The 22,755-nt window shown below is 40.7% G+C and overlaps 1 protein-coding gene across 1 annotated transcript in view; it reads left to right on the top strand.

Annotated features, from left to right (window-relative positions):
• Window positions 1-22,755, top strand: part of CNTNAP2 (contactin associated protein 2) — a 1,116,355-nt gene that overhangs the window by 475,682 nt on the left and 617,918 nt on the right. The window contains exon 4 of the mRNA XM_075418555.1: window positions 2,171-2,318. Coding sequence (XP_075274670.1) covers window positions 2,171-2,318 — 148 coding nt within the window. The remainder of the gene's footprint in view (window positions 1-2,170; window positions 2,319-22,755) is intronic.

Genomic DNA, 22,755 nt, shown 5'->3' with positions numbered 1-22,755 from the left:
ATCCACAGAGCGTGTGTTACAGTACCACATTTATCTAAATGAAGGCTGTATTTAAAAGGTTTTGTTCTGCTGTAGACTAAACAGAATGCATTTTAACAATTGGAGGAAACTAGTGACAGACTGCGCTATTCTCTGCTGGTTGTGTTTATGCATTCAGCAAGTGTTACTGGATCATATGTGAACAGAAACCCTCTAAATATCGAACACCTGGTTTTGGCTCCAAATCTTTCTGACAAAGGACTGGTAAAGCAGAAGTCAGGGCACAATGTTTGGAGAACTACAGAACATCATTCTGATTTTGAGAATTGTTTTTCATCAATCAAAAATTACATAGAAATTATCATGCCTGGCTATATTCAGCTTCCTTTGCCCCTAATACATCTAGCAAATTAAACAAACAAACAAACACCCAAAAACAAACAGAACAACCAGCAAAACCCAACATTGAGAGAGTTTTGATAAGATTATGCCAAGCATCACAAAATTAAGATGTGCCCAAACAGAAATTGCTCTTTGAAATATGAAGCTTTACCTTGCACGCTCACTGAAATACATATTTTGAAGGGATCAAATTCTTGATTCCCTCCATGAAGTTCTGTGATTCCGAGGACAGGACTAAGAGAATAGGCCGCTGTTCAGTAGAGTTTTTTGTCCTCGTTCAGTGTATGCTTGCTTTGGTTGGTTATTGACTTTTTTCAGCTCAGAAGACAGAACTATTAATTTCTTTATAAACACCACTCGACTCTGTAAGTGCTTCATAGACATTAATTAATGTATCTTACAAGCTCAGCTATGAAGTGAGGAGTGCCGTCATCATCATCTAGCACATTAATAGCTGCAATACAGAAAAATGAAGGTGAATGAAACTGTTAGTATATGTCGTAATTTTTGGAGTCCCCTAAGGAATGGATCCTGTGTTTTTCCCTCCATTTACCACCACCTAGGTCTACTGTGCACTGCACAAAATAATTCTTCATCTAGAATATCCTTTTGGAATAAGTAGTACCTGGGCATGTAATTAGGTATTGCTGTATCTGTATGCAAAGCGCCAACTTAAATTTTGTCTCTTTGAGATTTTTGAGAACTGTATTTTGCAGCCAGTTGTTTATTTATTGTTGTTCCACTATGGATATTTATTACAGGATTTTATATGGATTTATTCAGATGGCAACTGTGTAGATACTGCTACTGAATATTTTTTCCTCTGTAGCAAAAATATGTTTTTTTAATGAGGAAGCACAAAAATTTCTTATTTTCATAGCCTCTCTAGTAACGTGTCACCTTTTCTCTGTTCGTCTATGACTACTCTGTTCACTGTTACAAAACTGTTATTTCTATTGAAAATCACTTGTGAAGTGGTGTGAAAGTTCCTCTGAAAATGTTGACAATAACTGAAGGATAATCTTTAGCATCTGCTGTCAGTGAGTGAATGGATTGTCTATAAACTGACAGCCAAAAAAAAAAAAGTCTATTATATATATAGTCTATTATCTTAACTAGTAGGTATGGTTTACTTTTAAGCTTGATGCTATGAGGTGTTTTGCCAATAGCTACAAAGCTACAAACCAAGTGCTAAATATTTAATTCACTGATTTTCAAAAGTCCCTTGAGAGCTGCTGTGTCCTTTCCTGCCTTCCAAATTTCTATTAACCAAAAGTAGGCTGTGCTGTGGGTGACACACCTGTGGTTAGGAAAAAGGCAGTCACTTTCCAGCGGGTGATACCTCAAAAGGAAGATTTTTAAATTCTTAGGAATTTGAGAAAGCGAATGCATCCCTGTCTGTTGTAGGAAGCAAGTTATTTCAGTGTTCCTAATTACAGGAAAATGACAACCACTCTGTGTTGGACAAGTTTATTAACGGGTTAATCACTGAGTAACAGATTAGTGATGCGGCATGGATTACTTTCTTACCTAGCAGCACCTGTTCCATGATTTCAGCATACCTGTTGTGGACGGAGAGGTCTCAATGCTACTGTTTTGATATTCTTGTGAAACTTTGTAAATCAGCTGTTCATTTGGTCACCATGAAAGAAACATTTAAACCAAACTTCACTGTACCCTAGACACTTAGAGAACTTCGCTACCTAATGTTTTCCCTCAGAACCAAACCTTTACAGCGTGTGAGAGAGATGTAATCCAACACTTTTCTTTTTCTTCTCCCTTCCCTTAGGCATTTCCTGGAAATACAAACTCTGATAGCGTGGTCCGGCATGATTTACAGCATCCAGTTATTGCTCGCTACGTGCGGATAGTTCCGTTGGACTGGAATGGAGAAGGCCAAATTGGGTTAAGAATTGAAGTCTACGGCTGCTCCTATTGTAAGTTTTTCCATGGTCATCGGGTATTTTTCCCCCCAAATAAAAACTGTCATTGCATCTCAGATTAAATCTGAATCTCAAGTACTTTTTGCTTAGATTAATATGTTCCAGGATTGCTAGTTATATCGCCCAGTGCTTCATGAAATATGTATTGTAACCTTAGCTCTGAGTTGATAGTTTGTTCTTCTCTGGAAGATGCAACATTGGCATTCACGATAGTGCTTTGAAATTGCTCCTTTTCATCTGCGTGGTTTCTTTTGCAGAAGGCTTTGACTATTCTGTAAGCTTGAGCAGGCCAGTTGAGGAAACAATAGTATTCAGACAAATGTCATGTTGGGTCTTGAGGGGAACAGCTGGGACACAGGACATAATTCATTGCCTGGTGCTAGAGATAAAGCAAATAAATAAGAATTCTGTCAGAGTAGCTCAGGATGTCTAAATGTGTGACACGTTTTTTCAGAGGTTTTTCCTTTCGTGTTTGAATATGACTTTAGATTTTCATTTGAAATCCGGACGAGCAGTTGCACAAATGCTTCTGAAGTTAAGAGCTGAACAGATTATATTTTAAGAAAACCAAGAGTAGTTTCTAAATGCCCTTCCTTGAATTCAATCCAGCCAGCGTGTAAAGGAAGTCTACAAACCTGCTGAAAATGAAGTGTCTGATGTCCTATTTCTAAATACTTATTTTTTTAATGCAGTATCCTGGCTTGGTTGGTATTTTAACTGGAAGGAGCTATTTGAGATTGGCTTCTAATAACAGGTATTAGAATAAGGTGAGGAGCACACATCCTGAAATCTCTTCCGTTGACTTCACTGGGTGACGTAAGGCAGATGGGAGCCCTTTGCCATCCTAACTAGCAAAATAGAAAAACGCCTTGTGATTTCCGTTGTTGTTTTGGTTTGGAAAGATAGTCAAAAGTTTACGTACTTTAATTGAGCACCAATAAGAACCACAAAGAATAAGGTTTTGGTATTATTTCTCCTATTTCCATGCAATGAATTAAAGCCCTATTTTAAAAATGTATGTTAAACCACAGAGAATTTCTTAGTTGAGAGATCAGGTCAGACTTGCTGTGGTGTTGGTACTGCCGTGTTGAGGGCACACATAGGTGTAGGTACATCTGTAAAAAGATAACAGCCCGTCTGTTATCTGGGGAACCGTGGGTTATTCTGAAGTTCATTCTTACTCAAAGAGAAACTGAGCTTCTGAGGTTTTAGGTACCCCTGTGATTATTCAGTACACAGCTCTTAATAGACAAGTGTTTACCATCGTACTGCTGAAATGTTTTATGTGCTGTTTGAAGTGCACCAAACACTACAGCATGGTTAATTTTGCAGCATGATAAATACTTACTTTTATGTATCTCTCCTTGCTTGTACATCAAATGCAAATTCAGGTGTTTGATACAAGAAACCAAAATCTAGTTTACCGTGAAATATTTCTCTTTAACAGAAAAAGTGTAGCAGGATCAAACAATAAAACCCGTGATCTTTGCTGCAATATTTACAGGTAAAAGTAGTATCTGTTTTGATGAAATGGCTAGACAAAAGACTGTAGGTACCTGACAGGATGCTTTTAGAGGCTTAAAGTGAATGTGAGGAAAAGTAAAACACATCTAGTTGATAAAATTATTTCAGTTATTTGATGAAAAGTTGCTTGGTTGACAGATGTTTGCAGGAGAACAAAAAGCATCTGCTAAGGAAAAGTGTGTCTTCACAGAAGAACTGAGGTGGCCAAACAGAACTTTGTAATTTTACTGAAAGAGTGTTGCTGGTCTGTTTGTATTAGAAGTTATTTCAATAGTTGTTGGGGTTTTCTTTATATAAGAGTAATAATGATATTTTACATTTTTATGTGTGTAGGTCCTTTTCTTTCAAAAACCCTCCTAAAATGCAGTGTGGTTTTTACAGGCAGGAATTGGGCTGTCCACAAAATGCTATCAGTAGATAGCAGCAGAGCAGGTGAGGAGAAAAACTAAAAATTCTCTGTATTAAGAAAGAGGAAGGCAGCCCTTTGGTGTGACTACTGGAACAAGAGAGTAGTGTGTACAAATTCCCAGCTTGTCTTCAAATGCGTCATTTGGAGCCAGCTATATAATGCTACATGGTTCCATGTAGATGTGTCCTTTGGCAGAGGCAAAGTTTTTAACCTTATGATTAGAAGTGCATATATTTGCATATAATAATAGAATCACAAAATGATTTGGGCTGGAAGGGACCTTATAGATCATCTAGTTCCAACAATATGAGCACTGTCATTAACCAGTGTGGTTTGCAGAATAATCCTACTGTCGTTGAAGGAAGTGGCCATTCAGATAATCGGTAATTTTCAAAGCCTGATTAAAAGATACGCTTCTAGTCAGGTCTGCCCCAAATTTTGGAAACATTACCTAAATAAAAAGGCTCCCCAGTATATCATGATCGTAATTTTTAACTTTATAGATTTGTATTTATTTTTTTCTTTTATTTAGATATTTTAGAGAGCGCATCTTGAGATACAAGAATCAGGTTTTTTCTCACAGTGCAAGCAAGTTTGAATTGGAAAGCAATACACTTAGTGACCACAAAAACTCTTTCTTTGCACATTACTGCAACCCGGTCATTAGTCTCAGAGTATTAAGAAAAGTACTTCCTTGTATTGAACTGCTGATTCAAAAGGTAGGTCATTAATTGCCATATTTTCTGGTTGCTCTTTTGTTTGGGTATGCATAGAAGATACACACTTAATTTTTTTGTACTGGAGATGAAATACATGTTCTTGCTTGCCCAGCAAATTAAAGTTAAAAAAGAGGTGTGATTTCCAGAGAGGGATTAGAGTTCACATCGGTTCTCTGGAGAGTTTCTAGCATTGCCGAATCTTCTTCTTTCAGTTCTGTTTTATTTTGCTTTCAGTTTGAAATCTGCACTCTTTGATACTGCACCTTTGTATTTTGGGTAGATGAGATCTGTGGGGTTGTCTGCTAACTAAAGAGCTCGTAGAAGTCACCAGAAGAGAATTAGGGCCTCACTCTATAACAAGATTCAGAATGAACTTTGTATTTTTATCTGTGAATGAATGGTGACATTTAATTTAGGAAAAATTATAGTTCTCCATAGGGCAAAATGGGCTATGTCTTACTAAAAAAAAAAAAAGCATTAAAATTGAGTATATAACTTGCTTAATGGCTATGTTAATGAAGGACTTTCATGAGAAAACAAGACAAGCATGGAAGACAATAACAAATAGTCTATTATGTAGCATAAACAACATTTCTTAGTTAATGGGAGTTTTAGCTTTTGTTTTAAAGTGATCTATTTCGTGCACTGTAAAGGGGAAAAGGGTCTTCACATTTGCAGTGACATCATTTATAAAAAAGCAAGTCACAGAGAGGAAAGCAATATAACCATAAGCAAAATATCCACTGAATTGGTCAAGTCACAACTGATGGCAGATTTTTATTCCTGCTCTTTTGGAGACAGAGAGCAAAGGCACGGGGCATGTGTCTTCCATCATGTCCGCGTTTGTGAATGTTTGAGACAGGCAGCAAAGCCATGGCATCTGGAGGCTGTGCCAACTACAACACAGGCCATTTTACTGCTGATTCGTGAAGATCATAACAAGCTCCTGCAGGATCATTGTGATATGAATAGTTCCCTGAATCTCCATCCTCTGGCAGATGAATGCCTACAGAGATGGCAGTAGCAATACTATTGCATAGTCTTCGGCTATGCTTTGCAAGATAACTGTATGAGGCCTTCTGGGTGCTGCAGTCCTAGGAGTGGAAAGCACTCCCTGATACCTTTGTTCACAGTGGGTTTTTTGATATTTTCTGCGTCTAAACTGTGCGTCTGAATCGTTTTGATGCAGTTGTACATCCAATGGTAAGAATTTTCGAATGCCAAATGATTCACTTCTAATGCGTGGGATATACTTGAGAAAAACCACTTGGAGACAGCAGAAAGTCATGCAAATACTCAGTAGACACAAGGCAAATAGAGAGCAGGAGCAACGATAACACTCCATGGGCGGCTGCAGACTGAGCTGTTTCCGTTCATGGACCAGCTCTGTTTGCTAACACTTGGGAAGCAATGGAACCAAACAAACGTCACCTGAGCTGTGTTTGCAGATCTGTTCGTTTCAGTTATTAGCTGTACCTCTTGTGTAGTGCGATGTCAGATGTGACTGTTTCCATTCCCTGCAGTGTGACTGATTTTTTTAGGGAGGGAGGGAAAAGAAGGAAAAACAGTAACCACAGTCCTTAGGGTTTTATGAAATAATGAATGTTTGGAGAAGATTTGCTCTCCAGATAGCGAACAAAACCTTGGTCACGTAAACATGTTGCAAGAACAAAAATAAGGTTTGGGGATGCTGTTAAGGGATGAGCCAAGTGAATGTCTGCAAGAACTCATTAGGAAGTATTGAAGTGCTAAAAACTATGGGCTGAACATCTGTTCAGCGTAATTGTTGGTGTAGTTAATCCTGTCTGCCTGCAGTGACTTTGACTTAAGCCATGGTTGCCTTTGGCAGTTAATTCCACGTTCAGCTGTACTCATTGTTAAGAAGTTTTCTGTGATACTCATTTGAAATTTCCTTTGCTTGGTTTCCTGCTATTGATGCTAACTATCAGTCTGTCTTTCGCTGTCTCACATGGTTCCCATACTTACTTCAATGAGAGACCTCCATCCTGTCCAGAATCGTCTGTTGCATCCAAACCTCAAAGGGACTATTCGAGGTCAATGAGAAAGCCACTATTACTTCCCTTTTGTGGAATCTGATCAAGTTTCACTTGGCGAGACTCAGTAGCATACCCTGGACATTTTATTTCACCAACATAGCATTTTAAAAAAAGAAAAAATATGAGCCAAAGATCCTTGAAGTGTCACAATTGCTATTGGAACACCATGTGCTGAATAAAATACAGCTCTATGAGTATGTAAATGTATGAATCCATGTTTCTGCTGTTACACTTTTGATACGTATGTGAATATTCACCTAAATGATGAAGATACTAATGTAGTGGGGTAATCTCCATAAACAATTCCCTGTCTCTTCTTATGATATTTTATTACTTATAATGAATGTTCCGCTAAGTTGTCTAGTCAGACTTTTCTGACCATCTAAGTGGTGGAACTGCGTAAAAATATTAACCGGCAGGAAAAGAAGAATCATTTTGAAGTGTGTGTTTTGTGAAATAATGTTACCATATTTCTAGCAATTTAATGACATCGCTGTAAGTAACAGTGCTTTGAATATACTGGGATTTTAATGCGTGGGGAAAAACACAGAACTGAAACAATCGTTTAGCAGATTCACAAATCCCTGTGAACTGGGTAGCTTTGCTTGTAACAGTGCATGGGACAGTTAGGAGTTCTGCTAAACCTTTTTTCTGCTTTTCTCTTAAATTTCAGTATTTTTATACTGGGTAGTTCTATACCTATACCTATTTAGGTCTATGTGTTTGATGTTAGCCATCATCTTCATAGTTCAGCAGCTACAAACACAGTTTGATATTCTTTTTCTGATGTTAAAGGTGCATGGCTGAATACCCACATCTACACTATGGAGAGTGAGGGAAATGAACTGGTGAACTTTTTCTTTGCAAACTTTTAAAGACGTGTTTGAATATGTGCTGTATTTGTCAGCTTGCTTTTTGGCATGCAGGAGATGTTTGGTTTTTTTCCCTAAGAGTCGTGAAAATGGATACCTTTTATCCTACATATATTCTCAGGTCATGGTAGTCTTCAAAAAGTAGAGTTTTGCAATTTAACAAAAATGCCCTCTTTCTTTACAAGCATTCTCAGTACAAATTGTTTTCCTCTATCCTAAAAGAGGGCAGATTTAGATGAGATATTGGGAAGAAATTCTTCACCATGAGGGTGGTGAGGCCCTGGCCCAGGTTGCCCAGAGAAGCTGTGGCTGCCCCCTCCCTGGCAGTGTCAAGGCCAGGTTGGATGGAGCTCTGAGCAATCTGGTCTGGTGGAAGATGTCCCTGCCCATGGCAGCGGGGTTGGAACCAAATGATCTTTAAGGTCCCTTCCAACCCAAACCATTCCGTGATTCTATGATCATCTCTCCAGAAAGAGATGGTTGAGATTGTTCCTACATACACATTAATATATTTTAGCATGAAAATAAGTGAGAACAGGCTTCAGTCCATTTATTAACTTTATTTGTTACCAGTAACAAATATGGGTCCATTTTGGAAGTAGGTACTACTTTAAAATTTAAAACATCAATTTTCTGCATTTTAAAAATATAAAGAAAAGATTTAGCATTTGTGTAGTGCATTAAAAAAAGTTGTAACATGAGAAGATTCAGGCTGAAACAGAAAAGACTATTTCCAAATACCTTGTTGTCTAATTTAAAATCTTTTTTTCTAAATGGAATATTTCAGAAAGATTTGACGTAAAATATGTTTATGGTAAAAAAAGTCTTAAGAGCATATCTTTACGTTCTATTCTTTACCTTTCCATTAATCTGATAGAATACGACTTTTTTGTCTCTCAACTTTTTGAAATTGGCAGCAAACTGAGAAGTCTATTATTTTTCCATTTCTAGTTGTAATGAGGTTCCTAGTAGGTATTCTCAAGCACCACGGCTTTGAGAACTACAACAACTGTGTGTATTCTTTACAGATTCCTTTGTTAGCTGGCAATGAATTTACAATCAGTCAGAGAAAAACAAGTATATTTTGTATGAATACATGACCCACCAATTTGTTCAACTATCTCAGGCAGTTTTCAATTACACTTGAAATGGTTTAAATTATTCAGCGTTTCCTTTAGAAGGCTGTAAGTAGCTGGTTCATTTGAAAAAGCGCTTTTAATACTTTTTTTCATTGGATTGGAGAAAAACTTATCCCTGCTAAATAAATGACATATGGCCAAATATGATAAAATCTTGCAGATTGTGATTAAGGTTTATTAAAGTCAGATCCAGCTCTGCTCTTGCGGAGAAGAGCAGACTAACATTTTCTAATAGATTTTTCCAGTAATTGCCCTCACCCCGGGCAGAAAGAATCTGCCATACAGTGGTCTGTAAGCAGTTAATAGGAGGATGGAGATTTAAAAAGCATCCTTAGGATCCATAAAAATCTGAAAAGGTAGAAAATAGAAATGAAGTTGTAGTATGCTTTTCAGAAAGTAAGGATGGTAGAGTTCAGGTGTACACAATCAAAAGCTTCAGTCTAATCACAGTAGTCTCGCCTTGAGTATTTTTTGCCTGAATGAACAGTCAGGATGGTTTTGATCATCATTGTTTTCTTGCTTTCCTGTAAGTGCTGATTGATCCACTTGTCTGTGATGATTTATTCTCTAGTGGAATTAGGTGGGTTTTTTCGCATGAAACAAAAAACTTTGGCAGATTTCAGACTGTAGGTCTTGGTTCTGCGCCATTGATTTGGAGCCTGAAGGGCCTTACTGGTATTTGTTTCCCTGCATGTCTGTAATAAAACATATATTAAGGATGCAGTTGCTTCCAGGCTTGGTTCAATTTATTTTCCTCTTTCCGTAAAGTTCAGGTGAAGATGATGAATTTTGTATTTTTATTCTAAGCAAAATGGCAAATGGAGTCTTGCTATGAGTAAACTCTTGTTTTGTCTCTGCCAAAGGTAGCACTAGTGTTCTCTGATATGAAACTGCATATATTAAAGGGTCAGCATTGCTGATGGGAAATAATCAAATTTAACTATTCATAATAATGCTTTTATAAAATGAAAATGAGCCTTGGGAGTTACATGCAATATATCCCTATACTGAGTTGAGTTTTGGCATGAAGTCCTGCTTGAAAGCTGGAGTCCCATCTTTATTGAGAATAGCTTTGGAGAATGAGGTTACTGTGATGCAGCTTTTCCCCAAATCCTCTTAAACAGGGAAAATGTTCAGGTTTTTCCATCCCATAAGGGATGCCCCTTCTCTACTGCCCAAGAAGGGTCACCTAGCCCTTTGCTCACTGCTGCCATGCAGTGCCCTGCAAGAGAAGAGAAGAATTCAGTTGGAGGGTACCTGCAGCAACCACCCAGTTGCAACTGCCTGACCGCTTCAAGGCTGACCAAAAGTTAAAGCATGGTTATTAAGGGCATCATCCAGTTAGCTTTTAAACTCTGACAGGCAGAGGACATGGAGGTCTCCTGACACTGTCCGTCCCAACCTATGGCTCTGGTTACACTTGGGTTGCAGCTGCCGAAATCACCCCTCTTATGCCCCAGGAAAAGGGTTTGTGTCCAGCCAGGTCAAGGCCCTGCTCCTCCTCGCTGCGGGGCCTCATGGACGTTAGCTCTGGTGCAGAGAGGGCACGGCTAACAGGGGTGGTCTCTGGGCTGCAGGGTTGGTTCCTGCCCTGGCCTGAGAGCAGAGGAACAGCACGAGGCTTGTCCTTGGGAGCCGAGTGGCGGAGGAGGCATCAGGGATGCCCAGCAGCTGGGCCCTGTGCATGGCCACCAAGGGCAGGGACAGCCCCTGGGCCTCCTGGGCACGGGGACTGCCTCGGGGCCAGCACCCCAAAGGCCTTTGTCCCAAGGATGCTGGGCGGGGCTGCGCAGGGGGGGCCCCGTCACCCCCAAGTCACAGTGCCACCACCCGGCAATGCAGCAGTCGCAATGGCCTGGAGCAGGATACAAGGGAGCAGCCTCCTCGTCCCGCTGCCAGAGCTGGCCCAGGGGCAGCCTGAAGACATCCCAGAGGAGGTCCTCAAGTTGCCGCTGGAATTGCTTGGCCAGGGCTGATGGAGGAAGGCGAGAGGCTGGACGAGGCTGCTGGAGGTTCTCCGCTGCAAGGCCAGCTCCTGGCGGGGCCACCTTCAATGCCCATCTGATGGATGGAAATCCTGCTTCAGCCTTCAGGGAAGAGACGCAAGCTCCTCAGGAGATGAGAAGAACCAGCAACCCCCGGAGGTGCCCAAGGCCATCTGGCCTTTTCAGCTGGATAGGAGTGGCAAGACCGAGGGAATGCCTTCTTGAGGAGCACTGCAGAGCTCGCCATCCTCCTCCCCTGTTGAGTCAGGGGCAGCAGCCGTAAGAAAGGGGATGCAGAGATGTTACAAGGGCTCCCAGGGCTTTGGAGAACCCACTGGTGTCTCGCCAGGTACAGAAAGGATTCTTGACCCCACGGACCCTCAGGCCGGGGGCCTTTGGCCACTCTTGGAAGCCCCTCAGATGGCTCCAGAGTGAGAGAGAGCAGGGCTTGGGCACCTCCCGGGAGGCGTGACCAGCCGGTGGGACCAGGAGCCAGGTCTTGCTCCCATGCTCAGGAATAGCCGATCGCCAGCGCTGGGGTCAGGAAGAAATTTTCCCCCGGGGCACATTGGCACTGCTCCCCGGGGGTTTTTTGCCTTCCTCTGCAGCATCGAGCACGACCACTTGTCACGGCTCCTCTCATCCCTTTGGCACAGGTTACTGCCTGCTGCTTGTGCACCACGACGATGGCCTCTCGTGCCCTGCAGCTGGGGGGAGGAAGGCTTTTTTTCCCCCACCATGGGCTAGCGAGTGTCCCCGGGGGTTTTTTGCCTTCTTCTGCAGCCCTAAACACAGCCCCTTGCCAGGGCTCCTTTGGGCCACTTTGCCCAGGTGCCTGCTGCTCGTGCTCCACGAAGGTGGCCCTCGTGCCCCGCATGTGGGGGGAGGAGCTTTCTGGAGTCCCAGGGCAGGCCCCCAGGGTGGGCCCCGGGGCTGGCTTCTTGTCCTCTGGAGCACTGAGCACGGCCTCTTGCCAGGGCTCCTCGTACCCTCTCGACCGGGTTCTTGCCGTCTGCTCTTGCACCTCCAAGGCAGCATCGTGCCCTGGCTCTCGCGGGCTCTCTTGCCCATTGCTGGCCAAGAAGCTCAGCAGAGCCATGCTTGGAGGGCCAAAAGTAGTAGGACCAGCATCGAGAAGTGTAAGACTTTAGAAAAGACCACGGTTCCCCCCCTCTCCTCCTCCTCCTCCTCATTTGTATGGGATGTGTCCTGCTTCTTATTCTTCACCTTATTGCTCCTGAGGAAGCAGGGACTGCTCGGCCTCTCTTCCTGCTGCCATCTTCTTACACATTTTCCTCCTCAGTGCTAGGTGACGTTGGTGACAGTTGTTTCTTCTCAAAGGCTGAAAGAAGAACTTAGCATGAGGAAACGAATTCTGATCTAGGTGTGGCAATATTCTGGGTTGTTTTTTGCAGGCCACGATGAAATCAGATGTGAAAGAAATTCACTGCCAAAAAAAAGCAACACAAAACAAAGGAAAGGAAAGCAAAGCAATGCAAATGGAAAGAAAAAGGAAAGGAAAAAGAAAGAAAGGAAAGTTTGGGAAGGCAAACAGTGTGCTTGTCATCGCTACGTGTCAGACTTTGGAAAATACCTCACTGTACCACACACCTCCTCTTCTTCTTCTTCTTCTTTTGTGTGTGGTTGTTCCTGATCCTCTTTCTTCACATTCTCACTCATCAGGGAACAGGGGCGGCTTGCCCTGTATTCCTGCTGCTGCTTTCTGTAGCTCCATCCCTGGCCTTTGCCAGACTGCAAGGGATGTTTTGTCGAGCTAAACTCCAGGGCTCCTCAGCCTGCTGTTGGCTGCACAAGTGCACTGTCCTAATGCCTGGGAGCCTTGGCTCAGAAACAGGTTCAGAGAAACAGCAATGAAGATAATATCCTGTTTCCACTTGTGACCTGTGTGATCTGCATCCTTCAAAGTGTTTTGGGAGCTGAAAAAAACCTCTGGCATTTCAGGCAAGTAAAACTCTCACTGTTATTCAACTCATGGTGACCATAGGAACAGAATAGAATAGGAATAGAATAGATTTAATTATGCTGTGTTATGCCCAGAGTTACGCCTGACAAGCTCTGAGCTGGGCCTGAGGGCTCCATCCAGGAGAGCAGCTGCCTGCAGTGCAGGTCCCAGGCCCGTCCAGGGACAAGGGCAGGGACAGGCACAGCTACAGCACGGCTCCGGCAGGGACTGCAGGCCCCGGGCTGAGCTGAGACACCACGATGTCCCCTGGGCAGCAGACGCTGTGCCTGGGGGTCCCAGGGGAGGCTGGTCCTAGGGGCACTCCCAGGACCCTGACACAATCAGACGTGCAGAGCTCCTTTGGTGTCCTTTAGACATTGATGGTTGGCCACTTTGGGAGACGAGAGTATTGGGCAGATGGATCTTCCCTCTGCAGGAGTACTGCTATTCTCAGGCTCTTGGGGTTTAGCATGTTTTTCCAAGGGAAACAGCTCAGGCATTTCTAAAATGGGTACAAGGAGGAAAAAAAATCCATGGAGACACTAACAGGTATTGCTCCCCTCAAAAAGATTTGCAGTGATTTAGTTCAGGAGCACGTCCTGCTTCAGGCTGAGGGCTTGATCCTTGAGCCTAGCTAGGGTCAGAGATGTGGGGTTTTGCTGTCCTGTGAAAGCGCAGCTAAACTGCATGAACACAGCAGGCTTTCAAAAAACCACACTTCACACTGGTTTCTTGTATTTGTGTAGATGATCCAATTATCTTGAGACAATCCACAGCTCTCACCCCCATCTGAGGTAGAAGTTGTCTAGGTGGGCATCTTTCCTAGCTGGCTCAGTGAATGCTTGTGACAATAGATTATCTTCCACAAACTTCAGGAATTTCCTGGACTTGCTTGTCACAGCAGTATGATATCCTAGTTGATATCTGGGAAGTTGAAATCTCCCATAAGGACAAGGGCTACCAATGCAGAGATTTCTCCAAATTTCTCCTAATTACCTAGTGATTAACTTATCAGGGCTATAATTTTGCCTGTGCAATCAATAGTAGGCATCTGCAACGATGTCTACTTTGTCTTCTGTCCCTCTAATTCTCACCCAGTGGCTCTCAGTCACATTGCTGGGTCTCAGCATCCGTGAAAGGACGGGAACGACTCTCACACGCATTGCTAAGATACACAGTCGGAACACTTTATTCTCCTGCTTGTGCAGTTATATGCATTTACCATATCTGTACACACGATTACGCTTACATCGGATAGGCTACAGACATAAATCACACACTGTTCACACGCCCCACATTCCCTTATAATTGGCAACTATGCACTAACGCTAATAGCAACAGACTGCCTCCACGTCCTTGAACACATCTTATTTTGCTAACCCACATCATGTGCGCTATCAGAACTTTCTCAATGGCTATTCTTAGCTGTCCTTTCCAGCAAGCCTGTTAAATCACACTGTTTTGCTTAAGCGGCCTAGTTGTGCTAATTCTCAAGCTACATCGAACCCAACATCACATCATCCGTAACCGTAAGGACTGTACAATCAAACCTCTCCCTTGCAACTCCCCCACCTCGCCTGCCCTGCCTATCACCCCTGAGGAGCCTGTAGCCTTCCATCCCAGCACTCCATTCGTGGGACTTCTTCCACCAAATCAAGGACATCAGAGCTCTGGGAACAGAGCAGCGCTTTGAGTTAATTTGTTTCTTATACTGGGTGTGTTGGGAGTACAAGCGTTTCAGATGTGCTCCTAAACCCTTAGTGCTCCCTGGAGCAGCGTAAATGTTCCTATTAGCTCTGCCACCCTCAGACAGTGCTGTGCCAACCCTTGGCTTATCTCCAATGGTCCTGATGGTATCCCCACCCCAAGAGGACATGCTTACCTTTCTCTCCAGCGTCTCCTGAAGACGCAGCTCACTGGAGAATGAGACAAAGGTACCCACAGTGTGCCACTGACATTTATCCACTCCAGTAGTTCTCGTAACTTCTAAAGGTCCATAGAGAAATAGGCAGTCAGATGATCTTCTGGGTCTTTTTCATGTGCCAGTGAATTATACTAAAAGACAACAAATTTTTGGCTTGACTAAGCAACCCACTAGATTTAATGGCTTCAGTTATGATGCCGTCAGGCATCACATAAGCTTTCTGAGATTGGATCCTTTGCTGCTGTTCTTTTAGTCTAAGCATTTCTAAGGCTGTCAGAAGAATTTATTCATTGACAAATGGCAGGAAAAGTGTCCCACACAATGTGTATGGTAGAATATTGGCTCTGTTCAGATGCAAGGACTTTATCAGAGAATTTGACGAAAAGTTTCAAGCTCCATGGTGCTGGAGTGCTTCTCATTGTTCTGAGCTGCAGAGGAAAACAATTGAATACTGAATATTTTTCTCTTTAATATAGTTCATGTTATTTTACCGACTTCTTCTGGATCTTCAGGTGGTTTCATGGGTCACTCATTGAATAGAAAAGATGTACAGAAATCCCTTAAGTGCTTGTTTGTAGTTGGTGCAGACTGAAGTGAAGGACAATGCTATAAACAACAATAGTTTAGATTTTTTATGAATGCCATTATATGTCATAGATTATTAAAGCCCTTATAGCCCTCTCTTGTTTATAGTGCATGTGATATTAGTGAAATGTATAGAAAAATGTGAAAAATAAATTTATCTACATTTTAAAGATTAAGAATTTATGGGACATTTAGAATTTGTGTATCCTTTAGAAGTTCACAGTGAAACTGGGTAATTACTCTAATGAAAACATTTCCTTAAGTATGTTCATATGTTTACATGTATCAATTACATTTGAAACTGTTTTAACATTTGGCAAATGTTCAGTCAGCTAAAAGTACTGACAAGGTATAAGCTGAAATGACAGCCATAAGTGAAGACTGAAAATTCACATTCAAATCTGGAGCTAATCTTTGAGTGTGTTTTCACTGCAAATTTAATTGTGCGATCTACATTCATTAGGAACATGAAGCTATGGCATATAGCCCATAAATACATAGATGCGTACCTACATCAGATACTTGGTCTGAGCTGTTCCTGAGGGAACAGCTGAGTCCTTCCTGTGCCTGCTATCCTGGGTTAGGCGGGGCAGGGCGGGATCTCCCCAGCAGCTGGTTGGCTGACCCAGGCAGCCAATCAGATGGGGCGTTCTATGCCATGTGGTGCCTTGCTCAGCCCTTCAGTGGGGACCTGGATGAGGGAGAGTGTTTGCTGCTCAGGAGCAAGCTCAGCTTCAGGTGGTGAGAGCATTGCATGTTGTATATTCTTTTTATTCGTATTATTGTTGTGATTTTCATCTCCCTTTGCCAGTGTGTTAAACTGTTTTTATCCCAGCCCACAAGTTTTGCCTTCTCATTCTGATTCTCCTCCCTGTCCCAGCAGGGAGGGGGGAGGAGAGAGAGCACTTGTGTGGCTTGGTGTTGCCAGCTGAGGCCAGATGGCAACAACTATCTAGAAATTTAGAAACCCGACCTCTTCATGGAAGTGCTTAGCAATTTTTAAAACTATGTCTTTAAATAATGAAGAATTTTGACAAAATTTTTAAAAGCATGTAAGTAATTTGGAAATGGAGAAGTAGTAAATTTCAGTATCTGTGTAATTTTGCATATTCATCAGATTTTATCTGCCAGGATTTTATAGTTTCATATTGATTATTGTAAAATAATGAATAACTTTATATGGGAACCCACAAATCCTCTGTAGAAACTTTCCTGCATGGTACTGTTTCTGTCTTTTTGTTTCCGGATTGGCAAGGTAATTGGAGTTATTCTTTCAATACAGTCATGTTCTTTATTGCTTTTTTCTTGTAGACCGTATGTATTTAATTGTCCTTTTAGCTTTAAGTAAATTCAAGAACTTGAGAAACTGGCTTTCTGAAACCAAACCTATAAAAACATGCTTAGAAGGACAATAATTTCCTTATCTAAAACAGTATAATGGATTGGTTAGCAACAGCTGGTATTTACGTACTAAGCTTGTGTGAAAGCTTGGAGATGCACCTTGTGTAGTGATTTGCTTTGGTGGTTCACTTGATTTAGTAGCAAAGTGGTTCCTCTGCTTAAGCCTACTAACATCAGTAGGAACTATCTTTTGCTTTCTGTAAACTTTGGATTAGACCTTTCACCTAAAATTTAAAAAAAATTAGCGTATAAATATCAGACCCAGGGTATTTTGTTAAGTGGTGATGAAACATTAGAGCGATGCAAACTTTCAATAAACAGGTACTCATCAGAGAAGGTAGCTGCTCGTTTTCTGTAAGGTGGGAGAATGTTTTTGTAGTTGTGTGTGGTCAAGGATATTCTTGATAGTGTGAGCTGAGAAAAGCTTGTTGAGCTGCAGTGCATGCTAAAAGGGCAACAGGTAGTGAGGATTTACAGTCATAAATTCAGCTGAGTTCTCTTGCATTACTGGGGAGTTATGATGTTCATTCATTCAGCTTATTGATGTTTTACAGTAAATGGTTGTTAAACTGAGGCAACTGTTTTCATAAACATCTTCAGTACTGCGCTTTTATTGACTGCTGTACTAGGAGAGTCAAAAGGAACTTAGTAAACTCTGCCTTTCAGCTGTTTATCATTGCAACCTTTCTCTTGGTGACCTATTTTTCGTCTCCTGTGTGTTGTCAGTTCTTTTCTCGGAAAGTCTCTTCTGTGACTGCTCTCTTGTGGCTTTAAATGTCTGTAGTTTCATGATTCCAGTCCTTCTTTGTTTGATTTTTCATAAACACACTGTGAAAAACAAAAGGGAAAGTTCAGGATTGTTCAGAATTTGGAATGACAGCAGAAACGCAGAGTCCCTTTTATGCACTTAGACAATCAGTGTGTGGCCATTTGGGAGTGAGAATGGTTTGGCAGTTCTCATGTGTGGAAAAATGTTAGAGTGATTTCAACTGAGCTGTTCATAGTTGGGTTTTTTTTGCTGGAAGCTGAGAATGCTCAGCACCCCTCGGTATCTGTATCATTCTTTCTAAAGTATGAATATGTGATAATAGACACACCTAAATTTGAGGTAACTTTTGGAAATGTCAGATTCAGGATATGTGATAAACTTCAGATTCAGTCTTGCAGGCACATCTTTCACCCCAGTCAAAATTCAGCAAAGGACTAGGGTAAATTTAGGACTAAGATTACTTGTCACAGCTTCAGAGGGGTATGTTTCTCATCATTAGTTGTAATACGATTCATCACAAGTATTAATTGTATACAATGTTGGTTTTATGAGCAAACCAGCAGAACAGTTGCCCAGGCAGTGAGTATGTGTCTGTTAACCTAAGCTAGGCACTGGTAAAACTCACCCAATATGTGAATAGGAAGAAGGCAGTACCACACCTTGCACTCTGGTGAAGGTTCCTGCTAATTTGGTGTCTATTTTGGAGGTCGCAGAGGGGAAAGAAGCCTATTGAAAGTCTTTCCTTTGCAGACTTGTAATGAGAGCTGTTGTCTTCGCACCACAGGCTTTCTGTTAGCTGATTATTAAATGCTTACACCATTTTTATGCAATATGTCTTCATATTTTCTCTTGCCAAAGGGACTTTCAGATGAAATAAAGCAGACTACTTTTCCTACCAGCAAAAGTATACTAGAGGGCTGGTTTATTCATGACAGATTAATAGAATACAGTGCTGCGGGTGATGAGATGCGAGACTTCAAATTGAACACATCTCTGTGTTATTTGGCAATTCTGCTGAAAAACTTTAATTTTGCATTATTCCACCTAAATTCTGACCTGAAGTTTGACAGCTATGTCTTAGGACAGCTGCAGACACAGTGAATGAAATACCTCTTTATAATACTGTATTTTCCACAGGTAAAGTCAGGGGATTTGAACAATTGATCTTCTGTCATAATGCAGACATTAAATACTCGTTGTAAATAAACCTAACTCTTCCTTTTATTACATCCTGCTGTAGAGAGAAACTTTATCAAGCTAGGAAGGCGCATACCCCCAGGCTATTTCACCCAGGAGGAATCTTAACTGTCTTTTCCGTATACTTTCAGTTTTATTTATGTTAGTAGATAGATAAAGCGAGTATTATTCTTGTATTTGGGTGTAGAAGTTTCTGTGGTTCCAATAGAATCCCTAGTTTGAGCTGAAGGGAAAAATACTTTGACCAATTCAAATCCTACTGAACTGTGGAAAAGCAACTCTCTGAAATAATACTAGAATAGGCTGAAAGTTTTGGGTTTTTTTCCTGTTCCTAAGGATATCTGATAATCTGGAAAAGTTTCTTGCACAGCTATGTGAGAAAAGCCAATTAGCATTTCGTATCTGTTTTTTAAACTTGTTGTTTTACCTTCTTAACAGTTGAAAACGTTTAGTTTTTTAAAGAACAGGAGCAAAATATCTCCATGATGAATAATTGTTTTCTGTAAAATCTGAAATCTATTATCTAGTTGTTACACGTTTTAAAAAACAGATTTTAATGCAGTTTAGTTTTGTATTTTCTCCATTTTTCTACTGACAGTTTGAAGTTAAAGAATCAGCATGTTCTGATGAAAAACATGCTGCTGCAAAATTTTCAGCCATCAGTGCTAAAACCAATAGTAGCAGGATATTTATGAATTTGTGCCATAGTTTTTCAAAGATATTTTCCTTGTTCTTGTTGAGGTGCAGTTTCCCTTGACTTTAGGGGAACAATAGCAAGGCCATAGTTCACAGCTTGGAGAAAACACAGTATTGAAAATCACAAACAAAAGAACTTGCAACATTTAAAGAAAATCACAATAGATAATTTTTTTTAACTTTACGCAGGTTATAGGTTGCACAGCTCAAGAGTAGAGCTTATATAATTCAGTTGTTTAAGAACATTGGCATGGAATATATTTTTAGTCACTTTTTGCAACTTTGATATTTCAAAGTGTATCAGTCTGCTGTGAGCTTTCAGGCATGACTTTCTTCTTGACTTGGCTTTCTGAACTCAAACCTTAACCATGCGGTCACTATTATCTGGTTGTAAACTGCATTGAATCTCAGGAAATAAGAACTGGAATTTCTGTTCAGATACTAAGGTACTATCTGAAGAGACTGCTGATGAGCCAGCTTCATCTGAAGACTATGACTATTTTTAATGAACTTTCGTAATAGATAATACAAACAAAGAAGAATAATATCGGCTTAATAAAATGTTACGATAGAATATCAAACCAAAGCGTAGGATCAGAGTAAAGCTAAAAATGGTTCCGACAGAAGTTACGTGATAAAATAGACACTTAACTGCACGTACATATAGTTGATCCTGTCAACTGCTTTGTTGACCCAGCAAAGCTACACCACCAGCGTGTGGCTGAAGACACTTTACAGACTGCCTTATTACTCCGTGCAAACTACATGGTTGCTTCCAGAGAGGAGTATTTTTTTAACAATGGGTAAAAGAGGAAAGGCAAATTAAAAAAGAAAAAGGGGAAATGAGCTGGAGAAGGAACAAGATGAATAGGGGAAAGAAAGCTGGCAGTCTGTCATTGTAAGGGCTGTCCAAACCCAGCTGAAAGTGGCCGTAGTGACAGGGCGACAGGATCCTTTCTCTGACTCACTGTGGCCGTGTATGCTTTACACGTTCAGGGTCAGTGGTGATAAAGCAGGTTCTGGGGATAGCGCAGGAGTTAGAGCCGGGGGTATGAATGCGTAGTTTTACAATAAGGGTTGCTCTTTATTTCTTCTTCTTCCCCTCTGGCATCTGTATTAAATCCTGGGTTCTAAAATGAATGGTGATGCAAGTCCTTCGGTCTTGTCCATCAGGTAGGCCCAATTTCTGATACCTCTCCTCAGATCCACCAGTTTTCAGTCCCCAACTCCTCTGTCAGACATGTTATTCATTCAGCTTAGTGGTTTTCTGCTTTAGATTTAGTTCAGCCTTTTGTCTTTCAGGATTTTTCATACTTTTGTGAACAACATTATAAAACAAAATGACTTGGACTTCTGTTGTGTTCAAAAATGTAGTGTAGGTGTTTCCCAACCTTTGTATTTTCTTTCTAAAAGTAAATCAGCTTTGCTTAGATGTTGCTTCATATATTATAGATCTCTAACAAACACCTTACTCTACATTAAATTGAACTTTATAAGAAAAAAGATTATTAAAGTTTCTGAATCTTATATCAAAATCTGGATTTATATTTCATTTGATTAAAAATTACACATGCTAATTAGACTTTTTACATACAAACAAAGCAATAAAACTGACATATATTGCCATTACGCAGTTTTGAAGTTTAATAAACTTCGAAAATCATGGTTCTTTTTGGCTGATGATGGACAAGAGAGAGTGGAGAAAAAAATTTTGTCTTTTTTGAGGAAAAAAGTACTTTGTGATTTTAATTGTTATCACAAATAACAAGCTATGACTCCAAGGAGAGTACGCTCACTAATTTGGAAACAAATGTTTAAGCCATTTTGAACATTTACAATCATGTATTGTCTGCTTTAAAAAGTAGTGACTAATTTTTATAATTACTTGTGTATTCAGCATATGTTTCGCAACACACAAAATCCCCCAAAGTTCTGCTGGCATTTTGTATCAAAAAAACCTTTGTCCAGGTGTTTCAGAGCAGAATATGGTGAATGTGACATTTTAGTCTACTGCTTGGAGAATATGACTTCAGTCTTGTGGGGGGAAAAAAAAAAAAAGAAGAAAAAAATGTCTTGGCCCCAGAATAAACACAGTGTCAGAAATAAAGCAAAGGAATTGGTACTTTATTCACAGTCATTGCAGTAAGACCCGTGAATCAAGCTGGTATTTTGTTAATAAGAGGTAGTCTGGAATGATGTGTTAGTGGAAGTCTTTTTTTATCTGCTTAAGGCTCAAAAGCTTAAAATATGTAACAATATTGTCATAATTAAATCATGTTAACAATTTCTGCATGTCATGTGCAATCCGTACAAACCTGGGGAGCTATAAGTTTAAAACAAACAGAAGAAAAACGAGTTGGTAGTCTGTTGTTTGGTCGTAGAAGTAAACTGAAGATACACAACCATTTCAGAGCACACTCTTCTGTCTCGAATGACATGAGATCAGATGCTTCCCAGAAGAAATGCATTAGCACTGGTAGTAGTGGGATGCAGGGATGAACTCTTGTACTGGAAGTGGGTTGGGTTGGCAGGCTGATGTCCAGTCCTCAGTTCTGTAAAGTTTCTGGGGCTGGAAATGGTCAATTCTTTGCTAGTGTGTGTGAGAGAGGCTGAGCTTTAGGTTCTTGGCTACTTCTATTTATCTGTTTCATGTTTTTTGCAATGATAGGGTCATGGGATCATTTTTAAATCTCATTTATTTCATTGACATTTGCATAGGATGTGAAAGAAGGGTATTTTTTGGTCAATGATATCTATGCCTTCTCTTCCAGAATGAAGACTAGGATAATTAGGGTTTAGTCTTGTTGCCTTGTTACATGATGAGAACAATAAATTCTGCCATCGAAGTTTGCATGCCTTATCCTAAATTTCTCAGTCTATGTCTGAAGACTTAAAAGAAAAAAAAAAAAGTTTTTTTCAAAGTTCTCTGTGCCTATAAATCTCACTAAGTATTGCACACTGCTTGTTTTAGAGAATTTGAATAATTCATGTGTGCCATTTCACACAATTGCAGAAAGACTTGTCAGCATTTAGGAATCAATTTTGGGAACTTTGCATTGAAAAATTCTTCCTGAATGTTTTAAAGTTAACAGCCTGTATAAAAGGAGTAGGATTACTCTGGCTCTTCGTACTTCACTAGAAATAGTTTCTCCAGAACGTGGCTGTGATTAGACAGCATTTGCTCTTCAGTG

This window comes from Opisthocomus hoazin, chromosome 4, assembly GCF_030867145.1.
Source record: "Opisthocomus hoazin isolate bOpiHoa1 chromosome 4, bOpiHoa1.hap1, whole genome shotgun sequence".
Lineage (NCBI taxonomy): Eukaryota > Metazoa > Chordata > Aves > Opisthocomiformes > Opisthocomidae > Opisthocomus > Opisthocomus hoazin.
Note: the sequence above shows the minus strand (reverse complement) of the source record. Positions and strands in the feature narration are given on the sequence as shown.